Source organism: Polyergus mexicanus, unplaced genomic scaffold, assembly GCF_030449975.1.
Source record: "Polyergus mexicanus isolate NDT 795.1 unplaced genomic scaffold, iyPolMexi1.0 SCAF_3, whole genome shotgun sequence".
In the NCBI taxonomy this organism is placed as follows: domain Eukaryota; kingdom Metazoa; phylum Arthropoda; class Insecta; order Hymenoptera; family Formicidae; genus Polyergus; species Polyergus mexicanus.
Window position 1 is genome coordinate 3332015 of NW_027223323.1, and position 25572 is coordinate 3357586.

The following is a 25572-nucleotide window of genomic DNA, read 5'->3' on the forward strand; positions in this document are numbered from 1 at the left end:
AACTTCTATCCTACTTGCAATGATATGACTCCGTAAACGTTGCATCTTTAGAAATATTAATCAGTCATTTATATCTGCGATTCCGCGTGATATTACACTCACTTCTCTCGTCTCTTCGCTAGATCGATTGAAACGATACGAACCCTCTCAGGCGTTTTATGACACGTTACGAAATTCTCTTCGCGACTTTTTTATGATGTCGTTAGATCTCTGTCGATTGCAGGATATATATTAAATTATTTTTAAATTTAATTCCAAAGAGTATTATCTACCTCGATTTCAAACATCTCCTATATATTACTTATTAAAACTCGCATAATTGCGAGACTTTTGCACACATACACGTATATGTATATAAATCACCGGATGTAAAAGAATATGTATGACAAGAAAGACAAAGAATAAAATTCTTCCTGTTCTTTCGACGTTTGTGTAATCGTCGAAGACCGTGGCCAATTCTTTCAAGGACTTTCTCGCAAAAACCATTAATGGCACTCATTACTCTGCTTGAATTATTAACACATTGCCATGCTGACATCTCTGCAGCGCGATTCATATATTTAAAGCGCAAGTGATTTCTTAAAGGATTTAAATATTTCCGTATTTTAATTCAGGCATTAATGATGTTCTCCTTATCGCAAGCAGCGAGCTTTAATTTATGACACACATCTCTTCACCAAAAATATCAAATCATTTTTGAGATAGTAAAAGATATTGTAAAAAAATTACTAAAATATGGTATTGAAATATTTAACTAAATACATTTTTGTAAATCATTTAAATATCATTTAAAAATCTATTAAAGTTTATAATTGCAAAGTACCATAAATATCAATAATGAACCTAACATTTAATAGATATATTTAATAATTAAAATCAAACGACATATTTAATATATTTAACGCAATAAATATAACATGGGCATTTTCTTAAGAACGATGTTGGTGTTGAATTGTGTGCGGCACGGTTTCATTCTAGAACGAAGAGTATAATAAATAAAGAGATATAAAAGCATCGATAAAAGCATTATAAGGAACATTTGACAGGTAAAAGACGGGTAAACAAAACCCTGTATATTTATACACATACTGTACAAAGGTATATTACATAAAGTGTGTGTCGATACGGCTACAAGTCGCTAAAAGTCCGCGGTACTTAAATAATGACCTAGAAACCCCGTTTGGACGTTTCGGGATCGGGAGGAAAGATCACCGCCGATCTCGAAATGCCCAAACGAAAGAGAACGTTACCAACACCGTAATTTCATGAAAGATACAAGTTAGCTTAGCCGGGATATAGGAATCGCAATAGAGCGAAGATATTGAATAAATAATTTCGCGTATCCGCTGCTGGATGTTGGGCGGATCCTCTTCGGAGAGGTAATACTTTTCGTAATACTTAACGTAACAACACTTCAACGGCAAGTTTATATGGGACGATGGAGAGTTCGTACGACACAATCCGCGAATATCAATTTAATCCCGCTGGCGAGAATTAATACGCTCTCCAGGAATTGACGCGGATTTTTCGAAAGAGAACCTGGAAAGTGACCTGGAATTGAAAAGATACGCGGGGGAGAGGGAAGGGAGGAGGTGAAATTGTGTCACGTATACAGTCAAATCGATACGAATAACCATAAGCGTACAGTGCAATCCACCACGTGCCATCACACATTCCGCCAATTTTGCATGCTGTTCAACAAAGACGAGTAGTAATTTAACGATGTATTGTACTTGGCAATGTTATGAGAAAAGCGGAGCGAATTAGTCATACATATCCCTTTATGCCGGTATGCACACTCACTGTTTTCGAGTATATTCGGGTTTCGAATATAATAACCATTGTTTTTTTGTGTCTCTCTCGTGTTCTATATATGAATAAAAAAATTAAACTATTTATTCCAAATGACAATTATGACAGGATTAAATAGATTTAAATGAAAGGATTACATAAATTTTCATCGAATTATTTAGCAATGAAATAAAATCAATTTTTCAAAACGTAGATAGTATTTTTGACAAATGTAAATAAACAATTATTGACAAATGATACTTTAACGATTATTCAATGTAATTAAGCAAGCTTGTAAAATTATTACGAGGAAAAAATTCAAGGATACTTTGTTGTATTATTGCATGCTAAAAATAAGTAAAACGTATTAAAATACTTTGCTAAGCAATTAAAATTATTCGATAATGAGAGAGTTAAGTTGAATATTCACGGTAATATTCACACAAAAGTCGTCAAACAGGAAGGACGAAGACGTATGGCAGGCAATTTTTGCAAGTTAACAGTTACCGATGTTTCAAGGCGATCGATGTTTTATTCTTAATGAAAAGGACGGCGAGAGCAAATATATAATCTTAACTTGTCGGACTACAGCCGGTTAACCATTATACCACGATTTTATCGATCGATGATTGATCGGGACTCCGCATATTAACCGACGAATTATGCTCGATCGCGGATATCAAGCAGCTGTCACAGATTGCATTTTGAGAAACCACTCGTCATACAACTTACTTAATATCCGCGAGCGCGGGTGTCAATCTCGGCCCTAAGTTAAATCAAACTTTGCTGTCGTAGAGGCGTATTATCGATCCGAGACCAAAGATACTGAATCTTTAGTTCAAATCTAATTTCTCAATTTCCGACAATGTAATAAGTGTGTATCAAACATCGTAATTAAATAAGAATTTCTCTTCTCAAAAATAGCAAAGTCAATGATAACCATACATATTATCGTTTTCCGAGGAAACATTCGTACATCAGATTTTTGCTTATCGTGTCGATTCATGGGCCGAGATCAAAACCGATTCACCGGGTTCGAGCTCTACGAACCCTTCTCGAATTTAGGCTAGACGAAATGACGCGATGACAGCAACGATCTACTCCGAGAGACGTATCGACAGATGGATCGTCTTCTGATACTTCAGCGAGATTTTCATCTCGCGAGTTTTCCGACGCACGCGTAGTTCCGATCGGTCGTCGATTGTGCGGTCCCTCAGCCCCACTTGGCGGCTATCGTGTAGAGTGACCTGAGGAGCTCGAGAGCTCGATTGTCGGACGCGATGGTCTCGTCCTCCGCTAAGGAATTGTTCGTGTCCGTCTGGACAACATCGTCCGATCTTCTGGCGAAACTGTGGACATTCTCCGTGGTCGTTCGAAACCTTCGTCCCGTCTTACTGCGGAACGTAGTGATGGATGGTGCGGACGGCGTTGGTCTCACGGACGACGTCTGTGGAGCCTTCGTCGTCGTGGAATTTGATAAAATGACCGTTCGTATCTTTCCTGCAAACAAAACGAGAAAATAGAATCTATATTACTAGATAAGCATAGAAAGATAAACTAATATTGCAAAAATGTGAACGTTATATCGTAAAAATAAGAATTATCATGTTGAATAGATAAAGCGCAATTTTTTAAATAAAATTACTAAATATAGTAATATTTCGCAAGCAAAAAAATTTTATTAAAATAATAATAAAGCAATTAATTACAAAAATTATAATAAAAGAAAAGAGTAGACTCTTTGTATCTTAATATTGAGTTTTCAAATTTTTTTATTAAAGTTACTTATTTAAAAATTTATAAAATTTAAGATTTATAAAATCTTATTTTGCAAGTAAAATTTTAAGAAACACAGTAATAGAAAACCAATAAAAAAAATTATAGGAAACCAGAAAAAAAAGCAACGAACTCTTTATATCGGGATAGTCTTATATTAATTTATATCTTTTACAAGGAGAAAGCATAATCTATTATCTTCTTATAATTGTTACCAAAATTATTATCTCGTATTAAAATTAATAAAAAGCACTTATTATACCGAGAGAGAATTCTATTCAGCAATAAAATAATTAGAGACATTGTATGATTATTATATTTCAATTGTTGATATAGTAATAAATGTGTATTTATTATATTCTTAATATTTGATGTTTATCTTCGTAAAACCTTCTAAATGATTGTTAAAATATATCGTATAACATACCACTAGGAAGATTGAGTCTGCTGATACCAGCAACGATCTCTCGTGATTCTTCGGAACTGAATTCGTTAACTGGCAATCTTAGAAGAGCGTCCAGCAGCTGTTCCTTTTCCTGCTCCGTCGTCTTGTTCCTAGGCCCATTGCAGTGACTTATCAGCAACAACACCAGCTGCCTCACCGTCTCGTTATTATCGGCCTGCTTCATCACTCGTATTAGCGTGTTGGAACTCGTCTCGTTTAGCTTGCCAAACATCTCGTGCGCCTTGATCACCTCGTTCTCGGTAGCGTTCAATGCGTTCGCCTCGAATGGCAGCAAGTTGGACGCCAGATTGTCTCGGGGAACGGAATTGGTCGACGTCACCGAGGATGTTATCGTGGTTGTAATGCTGGATCGCGTAGTGATAAGCGGTGTTGGAGTCGCCGTGTTCTCCACAGTAAAAGTTGTCGGTAGCAAAGTGAACGTTACCGGCGAATCGTTGCCGTTCGTCGCCCATTGCCAGGGACTCGGCGTACTGGTGGTAGTCCGCTCTTCTGTCGTTCCGTCGATATCTACATCGGTGAACAACGTTGGCGATCTCGTGGTGGTCGCTGCCACAGTGCTTCCAGATTCTTCACTGATGATGTTGTCGGTGGTGGGCGATCTAGCGATGTCCGCACTCGACTGTAGACCGTGATTGATGTGCTGAGGATCCACGAACACTGTCGTCTCCCACAACTGGGTGACCATGGGCGAGGAAGTCCAGTGATTGTTGTTCAACGAATTGGGATGTCTGATGGACGACGTGCTGGTTGGTTTACCGGGTGTAGCGCGGACAACGGTAGCGGTATACGGAATGACGTCGCTGACGGTCGCGGTGATCGGGTCCAATGTCCCAACGTTGTATTGAATCGTCGTTGCTGCCGTTGTCGACGGGTTTCCCACGGGCTTACGAGTATCTTCCTCACGAGTGCCCTCTATACGATTGTAGCTATTCCTGTACTTCACATACGAGCTGCGAGCCGTGACGAGAGACTCAGGGTTGGTCTTGCCATCCTCGGGCAACGACGTTGTCGAATCATAATAACGTATCCTGAAAGGTTGAACGGTAGTGCTAGCTGTATCGTAGGAAGGCTTGCTTCTCGACAAAGGTGTCGTCGAGCGTATCTGATTTGGAACGATGCTATTTGACACCTCGAAACTCTTCACATTACCAAAGCGCTGATAATGAGGCGGTGTCAGATTTTGAACAGGTTTATCGCCGGCGGAACCTCTACTCCAGCTGGACAAAGTTGTTTCTACGGGTTGCTGGAAAGATGCCAGCGTCGACGATGCTACATAATTACTTATAGGCGTAGCGCCCTTCGTCTTAACATTCTTGCCATACGGCTGGAAGGTTCTTGCTGTATTATTGCGAGAGCCCCTGATTTTTTCTCGATTTCCGTCTTCATACAATGGGAAATAATTATCGTAGACCGGCGACAGATCAGTCGAGTCTCTCGTGTCGCTGTCATAACTGTGAATATCCCCTGTAGTGGTGGTGAAAGCGCGATTTACTTCAAAGGCAAATGTGTTGCCATTCTGCGTCGACGATTCGATGTAATCTTCCGAATTGGACGATGAAGTGCCGGGTGGTAAAAACGTCGTACTTGGATAGTAAATCGGTCTGCGCGTCTCACTCGTTGAAAAATATTCATCGTACGGCGTCGTGTAGTAAGCCAAATACGATCTGTCAGTGGTCGTAGACGATTGCAAAGTGGTAGGAAATACGGTAGACGGTTTGCGTCTTCTGGACGCGTCCGTGTCATCCGAAAAGTCCAGGACCTCATCCTTCTCTTTGGTCACCGACGAGTATTCCTCCGCCGTGATCGGATATAACGTCGTCGTCTCGTATTGACCGCCGTCGGTCGTATCCGGAGGTTGCGTGGGCCTAATCTCCGTGAGCACTTTTTTAAAGGTATCCGGATTCTGCAAGTATGCTGATAAAGCGTGAGTGAAGACCTGGGCCAGCTCGCGCAATTTAGTATTATTCGATCTCTTCGCGCCGTTCAGTGGACCTTCGCTCTGTTCGATGTCGAGATCATCGTCGTCGTCGTCGTTGTTCTCGATCTCACTGGCGACGTTATCAATCTCCGCCGCAAATTCGGCTAACGTGGCGTTTCCTTCGAGCGCGTTGTTCAGATTGAACAGTTCGGCGTATGACGTGATGGTGTGTTGCGTGAGGATGTTGATGGGTAATTCAATAGACACGTTGCGCGAATGGTCATCTTCTCTGCCTTCAATCTCGACGCTCGCAATGGATTCGGCGGTCTCGTTTGAATTGAGATTGTCACTAGCTGTGGCGAAATACAGGGCTAATGAATGCAAGGTAGACGGACCGGGCGCAAAAGGCACGCCCCGATCAGATCCGCTCTTTTTGCTGATCTCACTCAGACTATTCGCGTTGTTTTCCAGACCTTGAAGAGAATGCAACATGCTAAGCGCATGTTCCCGTTCGGCATACGGCCTGTCTTCCAAGGTCGTTGGTCGCTTGCTGGTCACCTCGGGCAGATAAGTCGCTCTGTCTTTAGGCCTGCTCGTTACCGGGGGCAAAGACTTCATCTTGGGCAAAAGATTGTTCGCCGTTATGCGATAATTGGTTAAAGTGGAGCTGTAAGTCGGTACGGTAGCCGATGGCTTTGGTGTGGGAGTTGTAGTCATCGTCGAGTAAACGTAATTCTTCGTAAACGGTATATAAGGACCTAAGGTAGACAGTACTTTTCCTTGTTTGTAAGTGAAACTCGTATCATAAGGACTCAAGGTCTTGCTGGTAGATCCGTTCAGCTGATAAGCGTTCGTGCTTTTCCATGGCTTTTCGGTAGAGCTGATTGAGTTTTGCCGGAAGCTCTGCGAGGACGTGCGCCAAGGATCCCTCGTTGTATCTTTAATTTCGATATCCGCTATCTTGTTCTCGTTTTGATAATTGGAACGAATCACGGTATCGCGAGCCTCTTCCTGGCTGACATTTGACGTGACATTAGCCGGTATGTTGTGCCGATAGCTTTCTGTATTTAAGTACGGACGCGTTGTCGCGAAAGAGGCTGTGTCGCGATCGGTATTCCTCTGATGGGTCACTCTGTGAGCGTACTGATTTTGATAATTTCCAGCGAGCGGCGGTACCCTTCCTATTGCGGCAGGAGTCTGCAGATCGCTGTGCGTAGCGTAGGATTCCGTAGTCGAATCGGTCGCGATGTTGGCATAAACGGTGGTTTCCGGAATATCGTCTTGTCCGTAATAGGATGTGCTGTAAAAGGACGTCTCGGTTGTCGGCGTGTACTGCAAAGTCGTTTCGTAAGGCGGCAACGTCGTCGTTCTGGGTTTATAAATGGGAGCGAACGTGGGTCCCGGGAATGAAGGAGCGTTTGTTTTCGGCGTGAAGGATACTGTTTCGGCCTCTTGGTTTCTCTCTGGTGCCGTCAAGGTGGTTGTCTCCTGATCGCGATAATCGACCGTGGAATGATCTTGATAATCGTACGAATGATAATAGAACTGCCGATTACTCTCGGATTTGCCCGAGTTGAAGCGATTTCCTCGATTCGACACGAACGCGGCGCTTTCTGCAAACTGCTGGTATTCCCTCGGAGGCACCGCGGTCGTGGTTCGGAAGGTCGTCGTCTCCATGTAAATCGGCGTAGACTTTTGCGATTGATTGGAACTGAACAGATTGTTTCGCGTTGAGGGTCGCGACTTTGCGCCTCTGAATTCTGGCTTCTCGTTATTGTTGAACGGCGTATTCTGATCCGGCCGATAATAGTCCTGCGCGTTACTCTGGTAATTTTGCCGAGTATCCTGGAACTTATTCCCTTGCTCGTAGTTGAACTTACCGTCTCCCTGCGTGTCCACCAACTGATTTCTCTGCCTGTTGCTTGTCTGATAATTCGAGCTACCGTCGTGATACTGTCGTTGTTTCGGTTGCTGATTAAAGCTCTCGGATGTTTGACTCGTTTTCTCATTAGTCCGTAACGCGTTCGCGCTATTCTCCTGGAAACGACCTGAATCCCGATTGTTGTTCAATCTAAAGTGCTGAGCGGACTTGAATTCCTGCTTCGCCGGAATTTGATTTTGATTGACAGCGGACTGGCCGTACGGATTCGTCCTGCCATTCTGCCTGCCGTCGTAATCAACATTCTGGGTCTCGTAGTAATCCGTATTATCCTGCTGTTCCACGCGATGGTACTCAGATTTCATTTTCCTCGCATCTGCACGTTTCTTCTCTTCCTCGGCCAATTGCTCGGCGCTCTGTTCGTACAATTCCGTAGACTTTCTGCAGTCCACTTTGAACCACCAGTCGCATATAAGCTGCGACTGTTGAAAGATGGTACCGTTGGGACATAGGAACGAGATCTTCCGTCCATTGTCACAGATGTGGAATACCTAAAATTATATTCAGCATCGGTATCACGTCTCTCATTAACCGAGAAAACCAAGAAAACACTATAAATACTATTATTAAATTTCGTTCGATTTTATATATAAACTATTATACATAAAAACAATTCGAGGTACAACAAAAAAATTTCAAAGAGAGAGAGAGAGAAATTTTCACTCTTTATTATTGAAAAAATTTTTTTATTACTTCGATGCTTATATCGTTTTTCCATCTTTTACGATTATCCAAGTTTCACAGATCCGTGATTAAGCATCTCTCTACGTGACTTTTGACCGAACTATTTATCTGAGCGAGATACGTAATATCGATGTCACTTACTTGGCAATTTGTTTCTAAATCCGCGTAATATCCCCCTCTTAAACCGCGACAGCTGAATGAAGTGGTTGGAATCGACGTGAGAGCTGGATAATCCACCCCGGGCTGCCCTGTCACGTCTAAGTACAAAGTGGAGCGTTATTAAATTTTATAGCGCTTAGTGTTATATCAACATGCACGATCCTTCCAGCCCATGTTTTCGCGAACGTGCTTCTAAAGTATGAATATTACGATATAATCGCTTGAGCTTTCACGAGCCATGCGAGCTCATGTCATCGATTTTTCTGCGAAATTACACCGCGGGACGAGAAGCTCTGAAGCTCTAGTGATATAGATTGCGTTTAAAACCCGCATCATGGCATTTCTGTGAAGGATGATAAATAAACGATAGATCATCTGTCATGTAGCGCATCGTGCGTGTGAAAATATTTTGGAAATTTAATTTATCGGACGTAATAAGGGAGTGCGATTACGTGACGATTTTAGAGAAATAGCAGATCGACTAGAATAGCCGCACGAAAGCCGTAGAAAGTCTGTCACTTTAGCGGAAAGTCACGAAGCGTCCTAAGCACAATTGTCGTAAAACGAAAAATTGCACTTCGTGGGAAAGCAGAAACGCAGCCCGATCGCTCCGAGATATTCGCACGCACTCAATGACTTTCGCTTACACGGCCTTACGTAATATCTGACGCTTCGGTGAGACAGTTGGAAGCAACGCGCAGACATCGGATGCTCTCGTTTCCCTTCTGCGTTCGAAACGGTGTCGTGATACGAAATGTTTCAAATTTAAACAAACAAGCTTCCGATAAAGTTATAATAAATATTCGCACAGATACATCCCTCGCAGTAACGTACGAGGCATTTACATGTACATTATGTTTACATGCAGGAGACGAATATATGGTACAACATGTATGATGCAAATGTATACATGGGTAAAGATAACACGCGAAGCGCCGCAGAGTGTAAAAATTGAATAAACAAATATTAATTTTATGTCTCGATAGAAGATATAAGCAAATGTGATATTTATTCATAACTTTTTTTCCATATTTATGATCTACGCTCGATTATCTACAATTTTAATCAAAACTTTGCAATTAGTAAGCAATTAATAAGCGCTGAATAAATAAATTATGTGATAACACGTACATTTTCAATATTCTAAAATTTCTTTAAAGAGTAATTTTGTATTATTTAAATGATTTCTATAAAACATATTAAATACAGAGTTAAACAATTTGTTCTACAAATGATGATGGAAAAGAAAAATCTCATGCCGGAGTAAATACATTAAAAAGGATAAAGCATGCAAGGAAAAGCACGTTCAAGATAATAATACCCGCTCCTTTGAGCCATTCCTTGAGAAGGTCCTCGTTACCGAAGAAGACTGGCAATGGAAGGAAAAGCGAGTCGCTTTAGTCAGATCGGAAAAGAAAATATTAGCGATGTAGTCTCGAGGTTAGTAGGATAGCTCTGAGAGAACCTTGGTAAACTTGGTACTCGCCGTTCTTCTCGGGCGCCAGACGTTTTACGATTTTCTTCAGCGCTTCGACGTCTTCCTCGGATGCCTCGAGACTCGACAGGTCCAATTCCGTGAGGAACTCTGGCAGTCTCGCATGCTCGACATCTCGCGATGCCTGCAACGCAATATACTCTTAGAACGTAAAACTCCTTCTAGAAAAGCACTCGAATTTCATACGGTGAATTTCTCGAAAAGTAAGCTACTTTCAACTCGAATTGTAACTTCTTATCGTATTACATGTATTTCCATTTTTGCGTTTCTTTAAACACACGAAAAGCGAATAAACGTAACCATGTGTGTGATTTAGTTCGCCAAATTATATATTAAGGAATGCGGAAAATATTTCATTAAAAAAAAAAAAAAAAAAAAAAAAAAAAAACTCAGATCCTCGCGATATTCGGATATTTAAATCGCTCGTATGCGCAAAGTGTTAATAATTAGAGAAATCAATTTATGCACTCGCACGCTCGAATGAGTCCGACGAGTGCATTAAGCGCTATCGATTTTATGTGCGCGAAACTATACGACGCACGAAAACGAAACGAACGAGAGAACGCGGCATTATACCCCACACACGCGATGAAATTCGATACTACGCAACTCGTACATCCCATGGGATGCCGAAAGTTTGATTAAATTTCGCTACGCACAGGCCGGGGCGCCGTTCCCTACGCGTACGCTTCGCGTAAATCACAGTTAACCGATAAACGAGCGTCCTATCGATCTCGTTGTTATTGACCATTGTCGCATTTATTAGCGACGTTAACGGTGACTTCAAAGCGAGGAACGAATGTTGAAAACGTAGCACTGTAATTTCACCCGAGGGCGCGATTCTTTACGCGGGATGGAAATTGTCGCGCGTCTCTCTGTTATTAGATCTGACGCTCCTGCGCGTAATTTAAAATCCGCGTTACACCTATAAACGCGAAAGAAGGTATACGTATACGCGCGATTTCGCATTCGACGACGTGATCACGGTTTACCCTCTTCCGAATCGATCGCTGGCGAATCGTAAATCGTCACAATAACCATCCCGTACATCGTCCGCATGGAATTCCACCAAAGTTAAATTGCATTACTTGAAATAAGGGCTGCGGGGACTTTAGTTACTTAGTCGCCTAATTAACTCCGGCGTTCAAAGAGACCCCTGATTGGAACCGCTCGGTCTTCAGATTAGCACCGCTTGAATATTTACCAGAACATCGCGTTCGATCGCTTTTACTATTTCTTTACAAAATTAAGAGAAAATTCGCGTCAAATATTCCAACTGGCGTTTTTAAACTATCGATTAAACTCGCGTCGCGAGTCCGGCGAATCCACAAAAGTCGATAGCGAGAAGGATAATTTGCGAATATAAAGACTTCTTCATCATCTGCGCGCTAACTTTATGAGTTGTACGAAAGCCAGAAATTTAATATTAAACTTTGAATATTGTATATTGCACTGTGTAATTAATTAAACGACATTTTTGTGGAATTAAGAAGATAGAGATTGAAAGTTACACAAAATCCGAGATTAGGTATAAAATTAATCCCAGATTTAATTAAACTTTCAATTACAAAGGGAAAAAGTAATTTATCGCACAAATAGATAAGAAAAAGATTATATAATTTTATATATATATATATATATATATATATATATATATATATATATAATTAATTAATAGATAGATTCAAGCTTAGACTACTGATGCAAAAATAATATTATATTCTATGAAATATTGCGAAAAATAGCAAGAAATAACCTTAGCTAGAATTATTTTTCCCAATATCAAAATATTTGACATCTTCTGAATAAGAATAATATTCTCCAATCTAATTTAAAGTTAAAAGTGTATTCCGTAGGGATATTGCAATATTTAATAGAATTTAAGTAGTTTATTTTTATGAGATTAAAAGATTTTTGTATTCGTGAAATGAATTCTCATTTTTTATATATGAACAGCTGAATTTTTAGTTACAAAAATACACAAAAATAATTTTTGTTCATTTATAATTATTTGAATATATAAAAATTGATATAAGATTGTGTAACATATTTTTTGTATTCTAACATATAACATCAAGATATAAATACTATACCAATTACAATTATATTTCAATTGCAGTTCTTATTTAAGAATGATGTGTCCAATGTGTTTTAAAAAATAAAATTACACGCAATAATAAATGACAAATACTAGTTATACGAAACGAGAATAAGCGGATAAACATTAAAAGGACGTACCATTTTTATTTCTGTGAGTCTCGTATATAAATTCGAGAAACAAAAAGAATAGAAACACACACTCACCCTTGCCTCGCAGTGACCAGGTGTGTAAGTAGTAGCTACACCTGAAAGTCAGAAACGGGAATTAGAGTTGTGTTTAAACCATCATGTGTTTCGCCCTGTGCGAAATTAGGTCAGCGAGTCGCGGTCGTCTATAATCCGAATGTTCTATATACAAGTTGTTCTATAGAAACAATGGCATATATTTGTATAACCGTTGTATTCATACTGCAACCTTGTGAAAATAGTGGATGATAGTAACGTCCAGGCCGTTTCCATCGTTAAATAAAGAAGCTTTATCAACGATAAAGCATACCCGATCGGCAGGATTGCATACAATCGATATCGTATAATCCCGCGGGTATTATGATCGAGATTATATGTATATATCGTGACCTCTCTTTTCTTTATTTGGCACAAGCGGAGTATACATAGAATAAGATCGTCTGATGTACGCGTATATCGAAAACAAGAAATAGTAAAAGGGAGAAAAAAAGAAAAAAAACATTATATCGAACTTGTCAAAATTTATTTTGCTCATGAACAATTCTATTCTACATCTAATCAACGCGTTTTACATATTCAACAGCGAAAGAGCTGAAACAGTTTTTTGTGTCAAGAGCATTTTGAATATACCATATATCGAAAATAACGGTATATGTATAGAAATGCACAAACACACACATAATATATATCGATAGGGTAACAAAAAATGAAAAAATAACTCTGGGAAATAAAGGAAACACGAAATGTTTATTTATGAAAACGCTCGCTTTTTTTTTTATATTTCAATATTTTTATATTTTAAATAAGACTCGAGAGTTAACAATTGCAGAGATAGAAAATATATTTATAAAATATCTTTGTTGCACAAAGAATTTATAAAAAATGCTTCAGAGAAGAATAAATATAAGTATAATTATAACGTTTACTTCTTCAAATTCAGCAATCGATTTTATTGCAACGGAAATCATTTAAATCGAGTTATTGTTACAAGGATGTGAAATGTTGAAAATTTAGGAAATATTGTGATATTCAATTAAACTGTCACTAAAAAAAAAAATCGTCAAAGAAATTATAATCGAGAGAAAGCGCGTGATACCCGTGACATGTTATATAAACGGAACGTAAAAGCTCGGGTGGAGTTCAGGGGCCATCGCCGTTTTGTTGTTTTGCGCATTTGACGTGCCGGTATTAGAAATTCTCACGGTATTTAATAAAGCAGATGCTCCTATACACTCTTCTCGCTATCCCAAGCATACAAATATTTTCATCACTCTCACAAAGGTGCATCTCCCAGCTGAATTATGAAATTATGAAATTACGGAAATAAATTGTTCAAATATCTCATATTTATATATTTTGTCTAATCGTGTGTGAATAAAACATAATTCTTCAGCCAAAAGTCGATGGGAGACCGATTATCGATTCTGGCAATGATTCAAGCATTTGAAACTCCAAAAGTTCTCAAGAGGATAAAAGAAACTCAACGACATCGAAAATAAAGCCATACGGAACGTTATTATACGGAAAATGCTAGAACGCGACGGCGTACTAAAGATGGGTAAAAAGTGATAGGACGAAGTCGTCGTAACATGCTCCGCGAAATTCTCTATGAGATCGTGGAAAACGTGCAAAGTTTCACGAAGGTAAGCGACGAACTTTCACGGCGATGAAAAATTTTCCGCGCATACTTGCGCTAAGTCCCGGATATCGAATCGCGCATTTCCAACGAAGTAGTCGCGAACTTTCCTACTTCGCTGTGTCGAGAGATTTCTCAAACGTTATTCAGTAGGTACTTTACTTAATCTAATATCTCTCCATTTCGTTATTGCAAGAGTAACGCGTTGTGACGCGTGAAATTTTATGGACGATCCTATCGGTAATACAAAGTCAAATACAAATATAAATATCCTTAATGAGATTTAATATTGCTTTTTGCACTTAATATTAATTTATCTTTAAATTTATTTCTCGATTACTAGATTTTTTTTTTACAGAGGATTGTTACTTATAATTATTTCCATTATTGGAGAGAATTATTTTAATCCATATAGATAATATTAATGATTTCTTATTTATCTTATCGTATAAAATAAATAAAAATTACAGTAATCTCTTTGAAAAATGAACGAAAAAGATTCAATAAACGACAAATAGAATCTTTATTCTATATATAATTAAATGTACTACAAAATATTTTCAAAATCGCTATAGGAATATTTATTCGAGAACACAATCAGGTTGTTGATAAATAACTTAATTACCTCTCATACACGATTTTCTCTTACGTGGCTTTTAAGCGTACCATTTCCCTGAGAGCCCTTTGTACGCAAATTTCCCGAGAAGGCAAATAAAATTTCCATATTTCTACGACGGAGGCAACGACAAGCGCGGTGACAAATGCCGCGTGAATGGTCGGTGAGTCAACAACATCGATCTTCCTGTACCGCAGATTGTGTGCCGTGCTCCTTGATGCAGAAGAGAGAAGCGACGAGTATAAACGGCCATAAATCCCGAGCGAGATTCTCCGTCGGATTCACCTTCGCCGCGGAAACAAATCCTTGACTTTATCCACGCGCGCGACAGGATGCCACGGCGCTCCCACGCTTGTCAGAGATATAGCTACACGATTATTGGCCCATAATTATCGGCCACCGAAGCATAGATAAGCGATGCCGATAAGGGAGAAAAATAATAAGAAAAAATATTGGATAATTTCTCTCTTACATACATATATATATATATACATACATACACACACGAGCGGAAAAATTGATTGCGAGATTAATTGTTTGTCCACCACCGATGGCCGATGACCATCACAATGGTGCGCGCGCGCAAATGCCATTTTGCCGATTGTATCCTCGTATTCCCACCGATCCTTTAAATGCCAGAACCGTGAAGAAGATAAAGGACGATAAAAAGAAAACGACTTGAATACGTACAAGCGCGAAAGAGGAATTTTTTATTTCGTTTATTTGTCGCGAATAAATTGATTCATTGAGGAATGAAAAATTCACGTTTATTCCTCCGATGGCATTACTTTTATTATTATCAATATGCATTTGCTTCTTCGTCGATAGGCGATGCGTTTATATTTGACAATGTAAAAGAATATAATAATTTGCTAAAAACCTATTTTAACTCAATAAAAATTTAAATTCTCTTTTCAATATCTTATATTATAAATATTATAGTATATATACAAATTATCTTCCTCCAAATATATTATTTATTTAAGACAAATATAGAAAAAAGAGATGTGTGTAATCGACAAAGAATAATTTTTTAGAAAAAAAGAACAATTTCTACAAGTTTCTATAATTTAATCATTCAATTAAAACTGCTCGTATATTACAATCTAAATGACACAGCAATGTAGGATTTTTTATTACTATTCTGTCGTTATAAGACTGGTTGGAACAAATATGACCGCTACTACGGTTTCTCCAATAATATTGACTTATCGAAATTGTATGCGCAATATATGTATCAATGGAAAATAAAAATTTAAAGTATACTTACATAAAAAGAAAAGGACCACGAGGCGCAACATGTTTGATAGATTGTCAGCCACGACTCTGCAAATAACATCGGAATATAATTTATTGGGCAAGATATACGATAATAATAATTATGATAATAATATCATGATTAATGATGTAATATATATTTTTAGATATATTGACAAAAGGAAACGGGCTAGTTATATATTTTATATAAATTTTGAAAACATAAATTTCTTAAATCAAAGTGATAAAACGAGAAGAAATCGCTGAATGTTATAATAATCATATTATTAATAAAAATAATCGGTTACAATATTTCCCTCTCTTGGAGTAAACAAAATGTTAAATGAAATGGAAACTAAAATAGTGCATCAATGTCTAGAACAATTCTGTGAAATATATTCTGTGTTTCCGAAACAGAAATCTAATTAAAAGGTAATTGTTTCAGGAGAGCGGCACGTTTCAAAATGCCGTGAGCAATATCGATTTATGTCGGTCGATGAGGTAATAAGCAAGGAGATAAGAGCATATCACGTCGAAATTTCAGGAGAGAAACGCGTGCGCGTAGGAAGCTGGTCCAGATCGAAGAGCTCGAACCTAGAACGAGTTTATATTATTATACATAATTATGTACGATAAATATGCAATAGCATTAAGTAATATATGAAACGGTCGTAGTCGTGATAATGATTGATGGTGACCCCTTTCAACATTTCGTAACAAATATTTACTTCGATTACCATATTTTGAAAATCGTTTCGAACGCGAGCTCTCTCTTTATAAACTATAATTTATTTCAGAAATAGAGAGAGAATCCTGCCAAAAGATAACATTAATTTTTAAAAGAAAACATTAATTTTTTATTTTTATTTGCTTCGAAAAGTACCTATACTTTCGACGCGTCCTTGTTATAGGAAAAAAAAAAAAAAATCCTTGCCCAAAGAGTTCACGAAAGACGTGAGAGAAGACATCGATTTTGAAGTACTCTGTGTAATCTATTAAATGTGCGAGAAGTTTAATGCTAATACTTCTAACGTACAATGGATTGCGACATGTGTCAGCCGCGTCGAATATCTTGCCTCATCGTAAACATGCAGTGCGATGAATGTGTATAATTGCAATCTGCGCGTATAATTTAGTTACGACGAACGTATATGCAGCTCACCGATTCAGCCTCAATGAACAGGTCGTTGAATCGTGAATTACGCGTTGCTGACTTCTGCATCGAGAACCATTATTATCGATATAATCGCATCCTTGCTCACGCGAATGATACAATCGGCGCCTGGGGCTAGGTCGACGGCTTTACACAAGCATTAAGAGAATATAAGCACAATGAGAAATCACGATTCGTATACGCAATAATTTAATAATAGCCGTTATTTAAACATGATCTTAAGGGCATTTAACCGAAAGGTTAAGAAAATTAATTAATTAAAGTGGGGGAAAAAAATCTGTAATTATTTATTTCTCGATAATCAAGTTGTTCGCACAAATTTGTTCGAAACTCCACCGTATCTGGTAATTATGTACAAAATTGCAAATTTTAAAAAGTTTAATATTATTTAATATATATTAAATATTATGTAATATATATTAAAGTATTTTTTTAATTAAAAAGTAAAAAATATAATGGCTAGATATATTATGCAATTATATATATATATGATAAAAAAAAAGAAATTTGTGCAGTGCAAAAGGAGATTTGTATGCACAAAAAGAGAACGAAATAATACATAAAAAAAAATAACCAAGTTACTTTCTTTCGAATAAAGATAAAATATCGGTTTCCATTTCTGTGAGTCATGTAATATGCAAAAATTAATGTGCCGAAACCCGGGATCGAACCAGGGACATTTAGATCTTCAGTCTAACGCTCTCCCAACTGAGCTATTTCGGCTTGCGTTAACTTGGATGCTGAAGAATATTGATACGTCGACTTCTTTCTGTGCTTTGTATATATGAATTATAATTAATAACAAAAATAGATTGCCAAGGATTAAATTAATCAGACTTTCAAGCCAATCCTTTGCTGAGATATTTCAGCTTACAATTATATTCTATTCGTAACATTAATATGGTATGCAATTATATTATTGGAAATATTTAATTATCTGTTTAATTATTCATGTTTCATTATCAGTGTTTAATTATCAGTACTTAATTATCTATATTTAATTATCAATTTAATTATCTCAGCACTGTATCAAAAGAGATAAAATAAACAAATTTTAAAATATGTTGCTGTTAATTCTCAGCTTTGAGTTATGCTCCACTTATCAAACTTGATTTCAAAAAGACTAGAAAAAAAAATGAAATTAATTATTATTTTCAATTATTAAATTGAATATTACGTATATATCTTAATACGCGTATCAAGTATCTCTTGGCGTGATATTTTATTTAATGTCAAAGTGAATGGAGATTCAATGTACGATTTAGTAACGTTCAAATTTATCAGAAATAATTTGCGATTAACGTTAAATTGTAGGATGTGAGATTATCCAATAAGTTTCCTTTCTTTTTGTCACCACAAAAATCACGATTTCGCTGCCTACAGTTTTCGTCACGATGAGACCTCATAATTACTGTGGAAATGGACAGATGGGCGTCTTATTTCCAATGCAATTTTAAGCAAAGTCCAACGACGCGCGTCGTAATGACGTACTTTCACCGAGACCAAGAACTAATCTTCTCTTTTAGTTCTTTAACATCTATATCTAGGGGGAAGCTTCTAGTCGGCATCACCGAACTCCGTTGAAATTCCACGGAAATCGTAGCAAATCAATCAAATTCCCCGAGCAGGAAACCTCGAGGGAGATTCGAAAAGCTGTGCATTAGGGAAGAAAAGGAAATTGAAGATGTAGGCCAACAGCTGATCAGTTTCTACTCCAACCTGCTATCCATGAAAGTCTTATGGGATTATAAAGAAAAATGATTGCCATGAGGCATTTATGGAAAAAAGATTACTTTCTCAGTATCTTTCTCTCAAAAGATAATAATTTTTATTTTACAGATCCGCGTAAATGTTCGTATGCAATTTGATCATCGTTTCCGTTATCAATTAACTAAATATAGAAAGCTTATAAACGCGCGTGATCAAATGAAATATTATAAGATAATGTATTCCGCATTTAGCAATATTTTTCAATGTTCTTTAATTAAAGAACATTATGTTATAAAACTACACGGTTAATAAAATGGATATTGCAACTCTATATGATCCAAGATACAGTTATCTGCAAAACTGATCAAATATTTTTTTAAATTGCATAAAAGCTTTTAATATAATGAAAAGGGAATGAAATTAAAAAGCTAACATGGAAAGAGATTTCTATAGTTACATTATCTGAAAAAAAAAAGCAAATATACTCCCCTCCCCACTCCCTCATAATATATTTCTAAAACAATATCTTTCTAACGAATAATTTTTTTTTTTAATTTTCGAAACATTAAATTAATTTTGCCAGCCAATATATACAGAATGAGAATTAATTTGCCAGTGTAATTATTGCAAATATTATTCAAGAATATCTATATAAATGGCATCCACATAACGCTATATGTAGCTACTGGCAACATATCGAAAGTAAGTTATGAGCGTTATCCAAGTATCTCTCGTAAAGTGTCGCGACCTGACTGGGGCACACAGGCTGCGCATACATACGCGATCGAATACGTAACGCTGATCTTCTTCCTAGGAAGAGCGCGCACGACCACCAATTCAGCAACGAATGAAAGTTTTTACTTTCGTTCGACGATATTAGCTAGAGAGCTTCCGTACGAGAACGGGAGTCAGAGTCAAAGACGGGAGATGCGACGTTATAAAATTCGCGCTCCCCGGCGAGAAAAGTCGCGAGCGCGCGAGATGTAGGAGGAAAAGCAGACGCGCTCTCGCCGGCGCTATTAAGCCGGGCTTCTCCCTTTCAGTCAATGGATATGGCAGACGTTTAATGGACCCCGTTCGCACGAAAGAAAGCGAAAAAATGCACAATCGCTGACAGAGTTGTTGAGACCATCTCTAAAGTCGAGCGATTCAATGCCTCGCTTTCACGCATCGTTTTCCAAGATTTTTTTCCGACATCGTATATCCTCCTGTTTATCAATAATTAATTTTTACGTAGACATTGTGCGCAAAATTGCAAACATAATAATAGATTAAGGAAGAATTAAGTCAAGAGAGATTACGAGTTAAGATTAAAGATTAAAATAAAGAATCTGATTTTAAAAATAAAGATCTTACAAAATTGTTAAGATTTTGCAAAAATGAAGATAACAAGCAATAATATGCTGAAATAAAAAATGAATCTATATAAATATAAATTTTTTATTCGTAATATAATTTCTTACATCTTCTATTATAATATGATCAATATTTATGAAGTTGTGATTAATGTTACAGTTTTAAAATACCAACTTTTAAAAGAAACTTGAATCTTTTAATTAACAATACAACTGAGACTTCAAACTTGCGGTTTCGGATTAAAAATTAGTGGGATTTTCTCGAACGCTATACTTCCTCAGCGATAGACTAACAAAAAATTAAGTCAAGAAATATTATAAGTTAAGATTAATTATTAAAATTAAGAATCTGATTTTAAGAATAAGAGTCCTGCACATAATTGTTAAGATTTCGAGAAAATTAAGATAGCAAGAAATAATATGCAAAATAACAAACGATTCTATCATTTTATTCGTAATACATATTCAATAATATGATCGATATTTATAAGGTCATAATTAAAAATATAGTTTTAAAATATAGTTTTAAGAATGATTTTTAAAAGAGATATTTTAATCTTTTAATTATTAATACAACTGAGACTTCAAACTTGCTCTGGATTAAAAGTTAGTTGGGTTCTTTTTAATAACGTTACTGTTCCATTCAAAATATTGCATAGTTCAACATTGCACGCGGATATTGATCTCTTTGTAGCTTTATTAAAAAAAATTGCAGCGTTCCTCGAAAAAAATTCTTGCCTCGATATCGTCACGTAGCGATGAAATTGACATAAAATTGCTACGTAAGCGGAAGAAACGTCGCAGTTATTGTCGATCGTCAGTTGTTGACCTTTAAATATGAAAAACCCCTCTACTACGATACTTTGCTCAACTTTCACCTTTTCGAATGAGACGAGCTAGCTCGTACGCGAGCGCCGTATCATCCTTGAGAACGATCCTTGCCGTGAGCAAAAACACTTTCGTGTCTTCAGCGTAACTTCGCGCGCTTGCAGTCCAGTCATATTTTGACGAATAACTGAAATATCAGCACGAGATCATTACTACAATATTTTCTACAAGACTGCGAAGCGTGTATGTGTGAACGTTTTTGGTCACGTAAATGTTTGACATTCGTGCGTTCATTCACCTACAAATCGATAAAATAACAGCACAAAAATCACTCGTCGAAAACAAGTGGGATTTGTTTGTAGCGATTGTCTAAAAAAGCTATTAAAGTGCATGTATAGCTATGTCAAATATTAATGTTTCGTTCTGGAATAAAAAAAATAATCACGATAAGAAGTATATGATAAAAATTACAAATTATGATAGCATGATCATGAATTATATTATTGAATTGTATGTTAGTGACAGTAATATGTCTTTCTCTCTTTACACGCATACACGGAGAAAAAGGAAGAAAGAGAGAATATTTTTTTAAAGTCACACACGTATTAGATTAATAAAATATTTCTAATAATTAATTAATAATAATATATCTATGCAGTTAATGGAAAGAGAGATAATAATCAGGTAATGTGATCGTGTACAACGACCACAATTCCGATAACTAAATCATTAATGAGATTTTAATTAACTGATTATTAATGAAAAACGAATAGAATCGAAAAACGTAAAATTGAGATGTTACGTATTAAATTATCTCGAGGATATGTGCGTAACATTATGTTAAGTTTCATGCTTTCGGTCACTCTATCCGCGGATATGGATACAGACAGAGATGAGAAACTTCAAAATTACTCTCGTTGCGCGAGATACGAGAGAATAATATCGATTCTCTCATTCTACGAAATAAACATTTTGCATTTAAGTCGTATTATCAAATACGCGATGAAACGATCAAATACACGCATTCCGTATAAAATACAAATTAACATATTTCACATACGCGGTGCGTGGATTTGATATCATTTTTTTACACCAAGCTTGCCTGGACGTGAAATATACGTTATGGAAAAGTTATCTTCTATTCATGCGGCTCAAAATGTCAAATTACGTACAAAGTCACTTAAAATAATAATTCTTCGTTTAAACATTAATTTGCTAGACATTCCATTTTACTATTTTTAAAAACATACTGCTATCGCGTGCGGCATACTAATAGTTTTTAATTTAAATTACACGACGTATAACTTTTGCACGGTTTTAATAAAATTATATCAATATGATGTATTATCTGTTTTAATTGGACTATTTTAGCAGCATTTTTAAATATTTATTTTTAACTTGTACAATATATTACTATACACATAATATATTTTGCATTCACTATTCGTAATCGTTTGTCGCAAGGCATGCAAAATCACCTAACAACAGTCCATAGACAGAGTGAAATCTGCGGGATACCCTAAGCTACGTTGAGCAACCACTTAATTCGAAATATTAAAGACTATCGACGGGCCGCGTGTAATCGCGCGTAATCTCACGTTGTGATGTCTCGATTAGCGGGGGTGATGACGGCCAGGATTCTCTCGCCAAGGCGGGAAATTTATTTGTCGCAGTCACGACTGGGAGCGACCGGGCCGTCATTAGACGATTTAGAATTTCGAATTCTTGACTGTACTCCGCAGGCGGCCGATTATTATTTTAATTCGTCTCTCTGCGGCTCGCAATTGCTCCTTGCGTTCGGCCTTTCGCGCACGTATAGGCAACTCTAATCGCGCAGCTCATTGTCGACGGGGCTTTAAAACCATGGCATAATGTCCGCGAATTAAAAATTTCAGGCTGCGAACACCTGAAAATTGCCTTTATTTCCCGATAATGGAAATGTCACACACAATCAATGTAAAAGCGCATTTTCCGCGACATGGAAAATTCAGTCTGTCGATAATTATATCAGTTTTAATCTTCGCGTTCGAACTGTCAGACGTGAAGCTGCGGACATTGGGTTTCTCATTTATTTTACGATGAGAGAGAAAAATATTCGTAACTTTAGCGAACGATTCGATCTCCGGTTATCGTAAGACATTGAGGCGTGAAGCGTCCACGAATAGCCGAGAAAGTGCGACATTTGCTGCTCTGTCTCAATTTAGTTAGCTTCGCTGCGTCGCACTTCGTTGCTCATTAATGAAGTGTTCAATGTTGCGCACGCAACGCAGGGATGTAGTTACATATGAATGCAAAATGTCTCAGAAGTCATATCATTTTCTCTTGAAGATCTCTTGGAAATATAGGAAATCACACTAAATGATGAAAAATTAAAAATTTTTCCAATCAAAAGCTTCTCCCTCGAGGCTGCGAATGAATAACCAAATTCTATTTATTCTTCTTATTCTTTGAATAGTTTCACGTAGACACTTAATAGGGAGAAAGAGAGAAAGAATTTAATATAATTTAAAATTTTTAAATAGTTAAAAATTAAAAGATCGTATAATTTAAATATCAAATTTTATTTTTTAATAACGCCAGTTTCGATAATAGATCAATAGAAGATACGTACAAGACAAACCAAAAATTTTGAAAAAAATGCTAAACTCTTTTGAAACCAATTTTTAATTTATCAGAACATTTAGAAAATTTGCTCCTTCACTTTATCAAGAAATAAAATAATCTCGATATTTTATGCGTAACTTCTTAAGAGAGAGATAGTAACTTAGATTACTTTAAATTGCTTTATTAAGTAAAGTTTATAATGGAAAATAAATGGAGGTCTCTCTTTTGTTTCGGAATTAATCGTTCAGATATAGCTAGTATCAACAAAACCGAATTCGTATGCACTGACTTCGATATTGATTTTAGCGGCGTATCGCAAATCGAGTGACGCCATCGATTTCGAAATCAATTGTTTCGGTTTAACTTGAATCGATTTCATGCATCAATTTCGGACTCGAATATTGTTTCGCGCAGTCCTAAATTGTACAAAGCGATCGATACACAAGAACGTTACACCGATGATATGTATTTCATGGCTTTCAACGAGAAATAATTTACTGCGAATATATACAACCTGTTGGAAATAATCTCCGTCGTCTATACATATTCAATATAAGTATCAAGAATTTGCTAGCATAAAAAAAGATCGTGTTCATCGCAGAAAATACATAGAATAAAAACGAATGAGAATTGTCGAATGCGATTCGAGAGAATTAAATAAACTTAACTTAAATATACTTGTAAACGTATAGACAAAGCAAAAGCGATCACGGTGTGTTTCGCGATTTTCATACGCCCGTGCGTTTCCTGCGCTTAACACCTCTCTAATAAGTGATATCCCGGAGATGCTACTGTTAATTAGAAACTTAGAAAGTAATGACGCGGATGAGATAATTGTTACGTCGCCGGCATTTCCGCGTGGCGTTACTTTCAAGCGTCTTCCTTTTCTTTGTCGCGGCACATTTCTCCCGTGTTTACGAGGTTACACTTCAGTTCGTCCATGCGTTTCTCCGAGACGCAATGCACTCGCTCGCTTATCCTCGCCATCCTGGTCTTCCGCGCTGAATAGCGATTGCGAAAGAATACCGGTAGGTCAGCCTCCCGCGCTTTTATTTTTACACGCGTCGATTTCTCGCGATATCTTCTCGGAGCCAAAGAAGAGTTAATTAAAAGAAACCGATACAAAACAGAAAAATATTACAATTTTAAATATTTTTATCTTCCGATAAATATTGCGATTATTATTGTTTGTATTTTTGCGAGAGCTGATATTTACGCATAAGAAAAAAAGCGAACTCCAAACAAGAAAAAAACGTAACAAGGATTTGATTGCACGGTAACATCGGTTAACAATGCTAACAATTACAACTATCAAATTCGTAATTTAATTAAAGCAAAGAATGGTAATTATTAGAACTATATAGCAGAGGTGTACTCGTTTCACAATTACCGTAATAATATTCAGGCTTGATATATAATCGCCCGTAATTTGCTTTCGTTGTAAATATAGGAGAACATTGTAAATACCACAAAATAAATACAAATAAATGTAAATAGCAGATTCCGTAAAATAATTTAATTAATTCGTATTTATAATAGTTTATTCATTAATAACTACAATATAAAAATCTGTTGTTATTATATTTGAAAAATTATAGAAATACACGAGAAATTATTTTTTTTTTTTATGAAAGATTTTCTTTGATATATCTTTATTCATTTACTTTTTTTCGTATTTTTTAGAGAAACTTATATTAAAATTCTAAGTAATTTAGTAATTATTATCTCAACTAATATTATTCCAGCTAATACAGATGTTTTAAAAAATGTATTATAAATAACTGGATTTTATTTGATGATTTTAAAGACGACAAAGATGTGTATCGTGTATTAGACTCTATTTTCGATAAATAAAATCAGCATTTTCTTACTGGGAGG

At 36.7% G+C, this 25572-nt stretch overlaps 1 protein-coding gene and 1 non-coding gene across 3 annotated transcripts in view; both read right to left on the bottom strand.

Moving 5' to 3' along the window:
• Positions 1-926: 926 nt before the first annotated feature.
• Thw (thawb) overlaps positions 927-25572 on the bottom strand; it is a 38765-nt gene continuing 14119 nt past the window's right edge. Inside the window, exons 2-8 of one of the 2 annotated variants that reach the window (XM_070292609.1) lie at positions 16037-16092; positions 12533-12573; positions 10199-10352; positions 10055-10102; positions 8716-8831; positions 3995-8381; positions 927-3291 (exon numbers count right to left, since the gene is read on the bottom strand). In XM_070292609.1, the coding sequence (XP_070148710.1) occupies positions 3005-3291; positions 3995-8381; positions 8716-8831; positions 10055-10102; positions 10199-10352; positions 12533-12573; positions 16037-16067 (5064 nt within the window). In that variant the 5' untranslated portion in view covers positions 16068-16092 and the 3' untranslated portion in view covers positions 927-3004. The remainder of the gene's footprint in view (positions 3292-3994; positions 8382-8715; positions 8832-10054; positions 10103-10198; positions 10353-12532; positions 12574-16036; positions 16093-25572) is intronic. The other variant, XM_070292610.1, reaches the window with a different exon arrangement.
• On the bottom strand, positions 17848-17920 carry Trnaf-gaa (transfer RNA phenylalanine (anticodon GAA)). The gene has a single exon. It is a non-coding gene; the product is annotated as a tRNA-Phe (tRNA).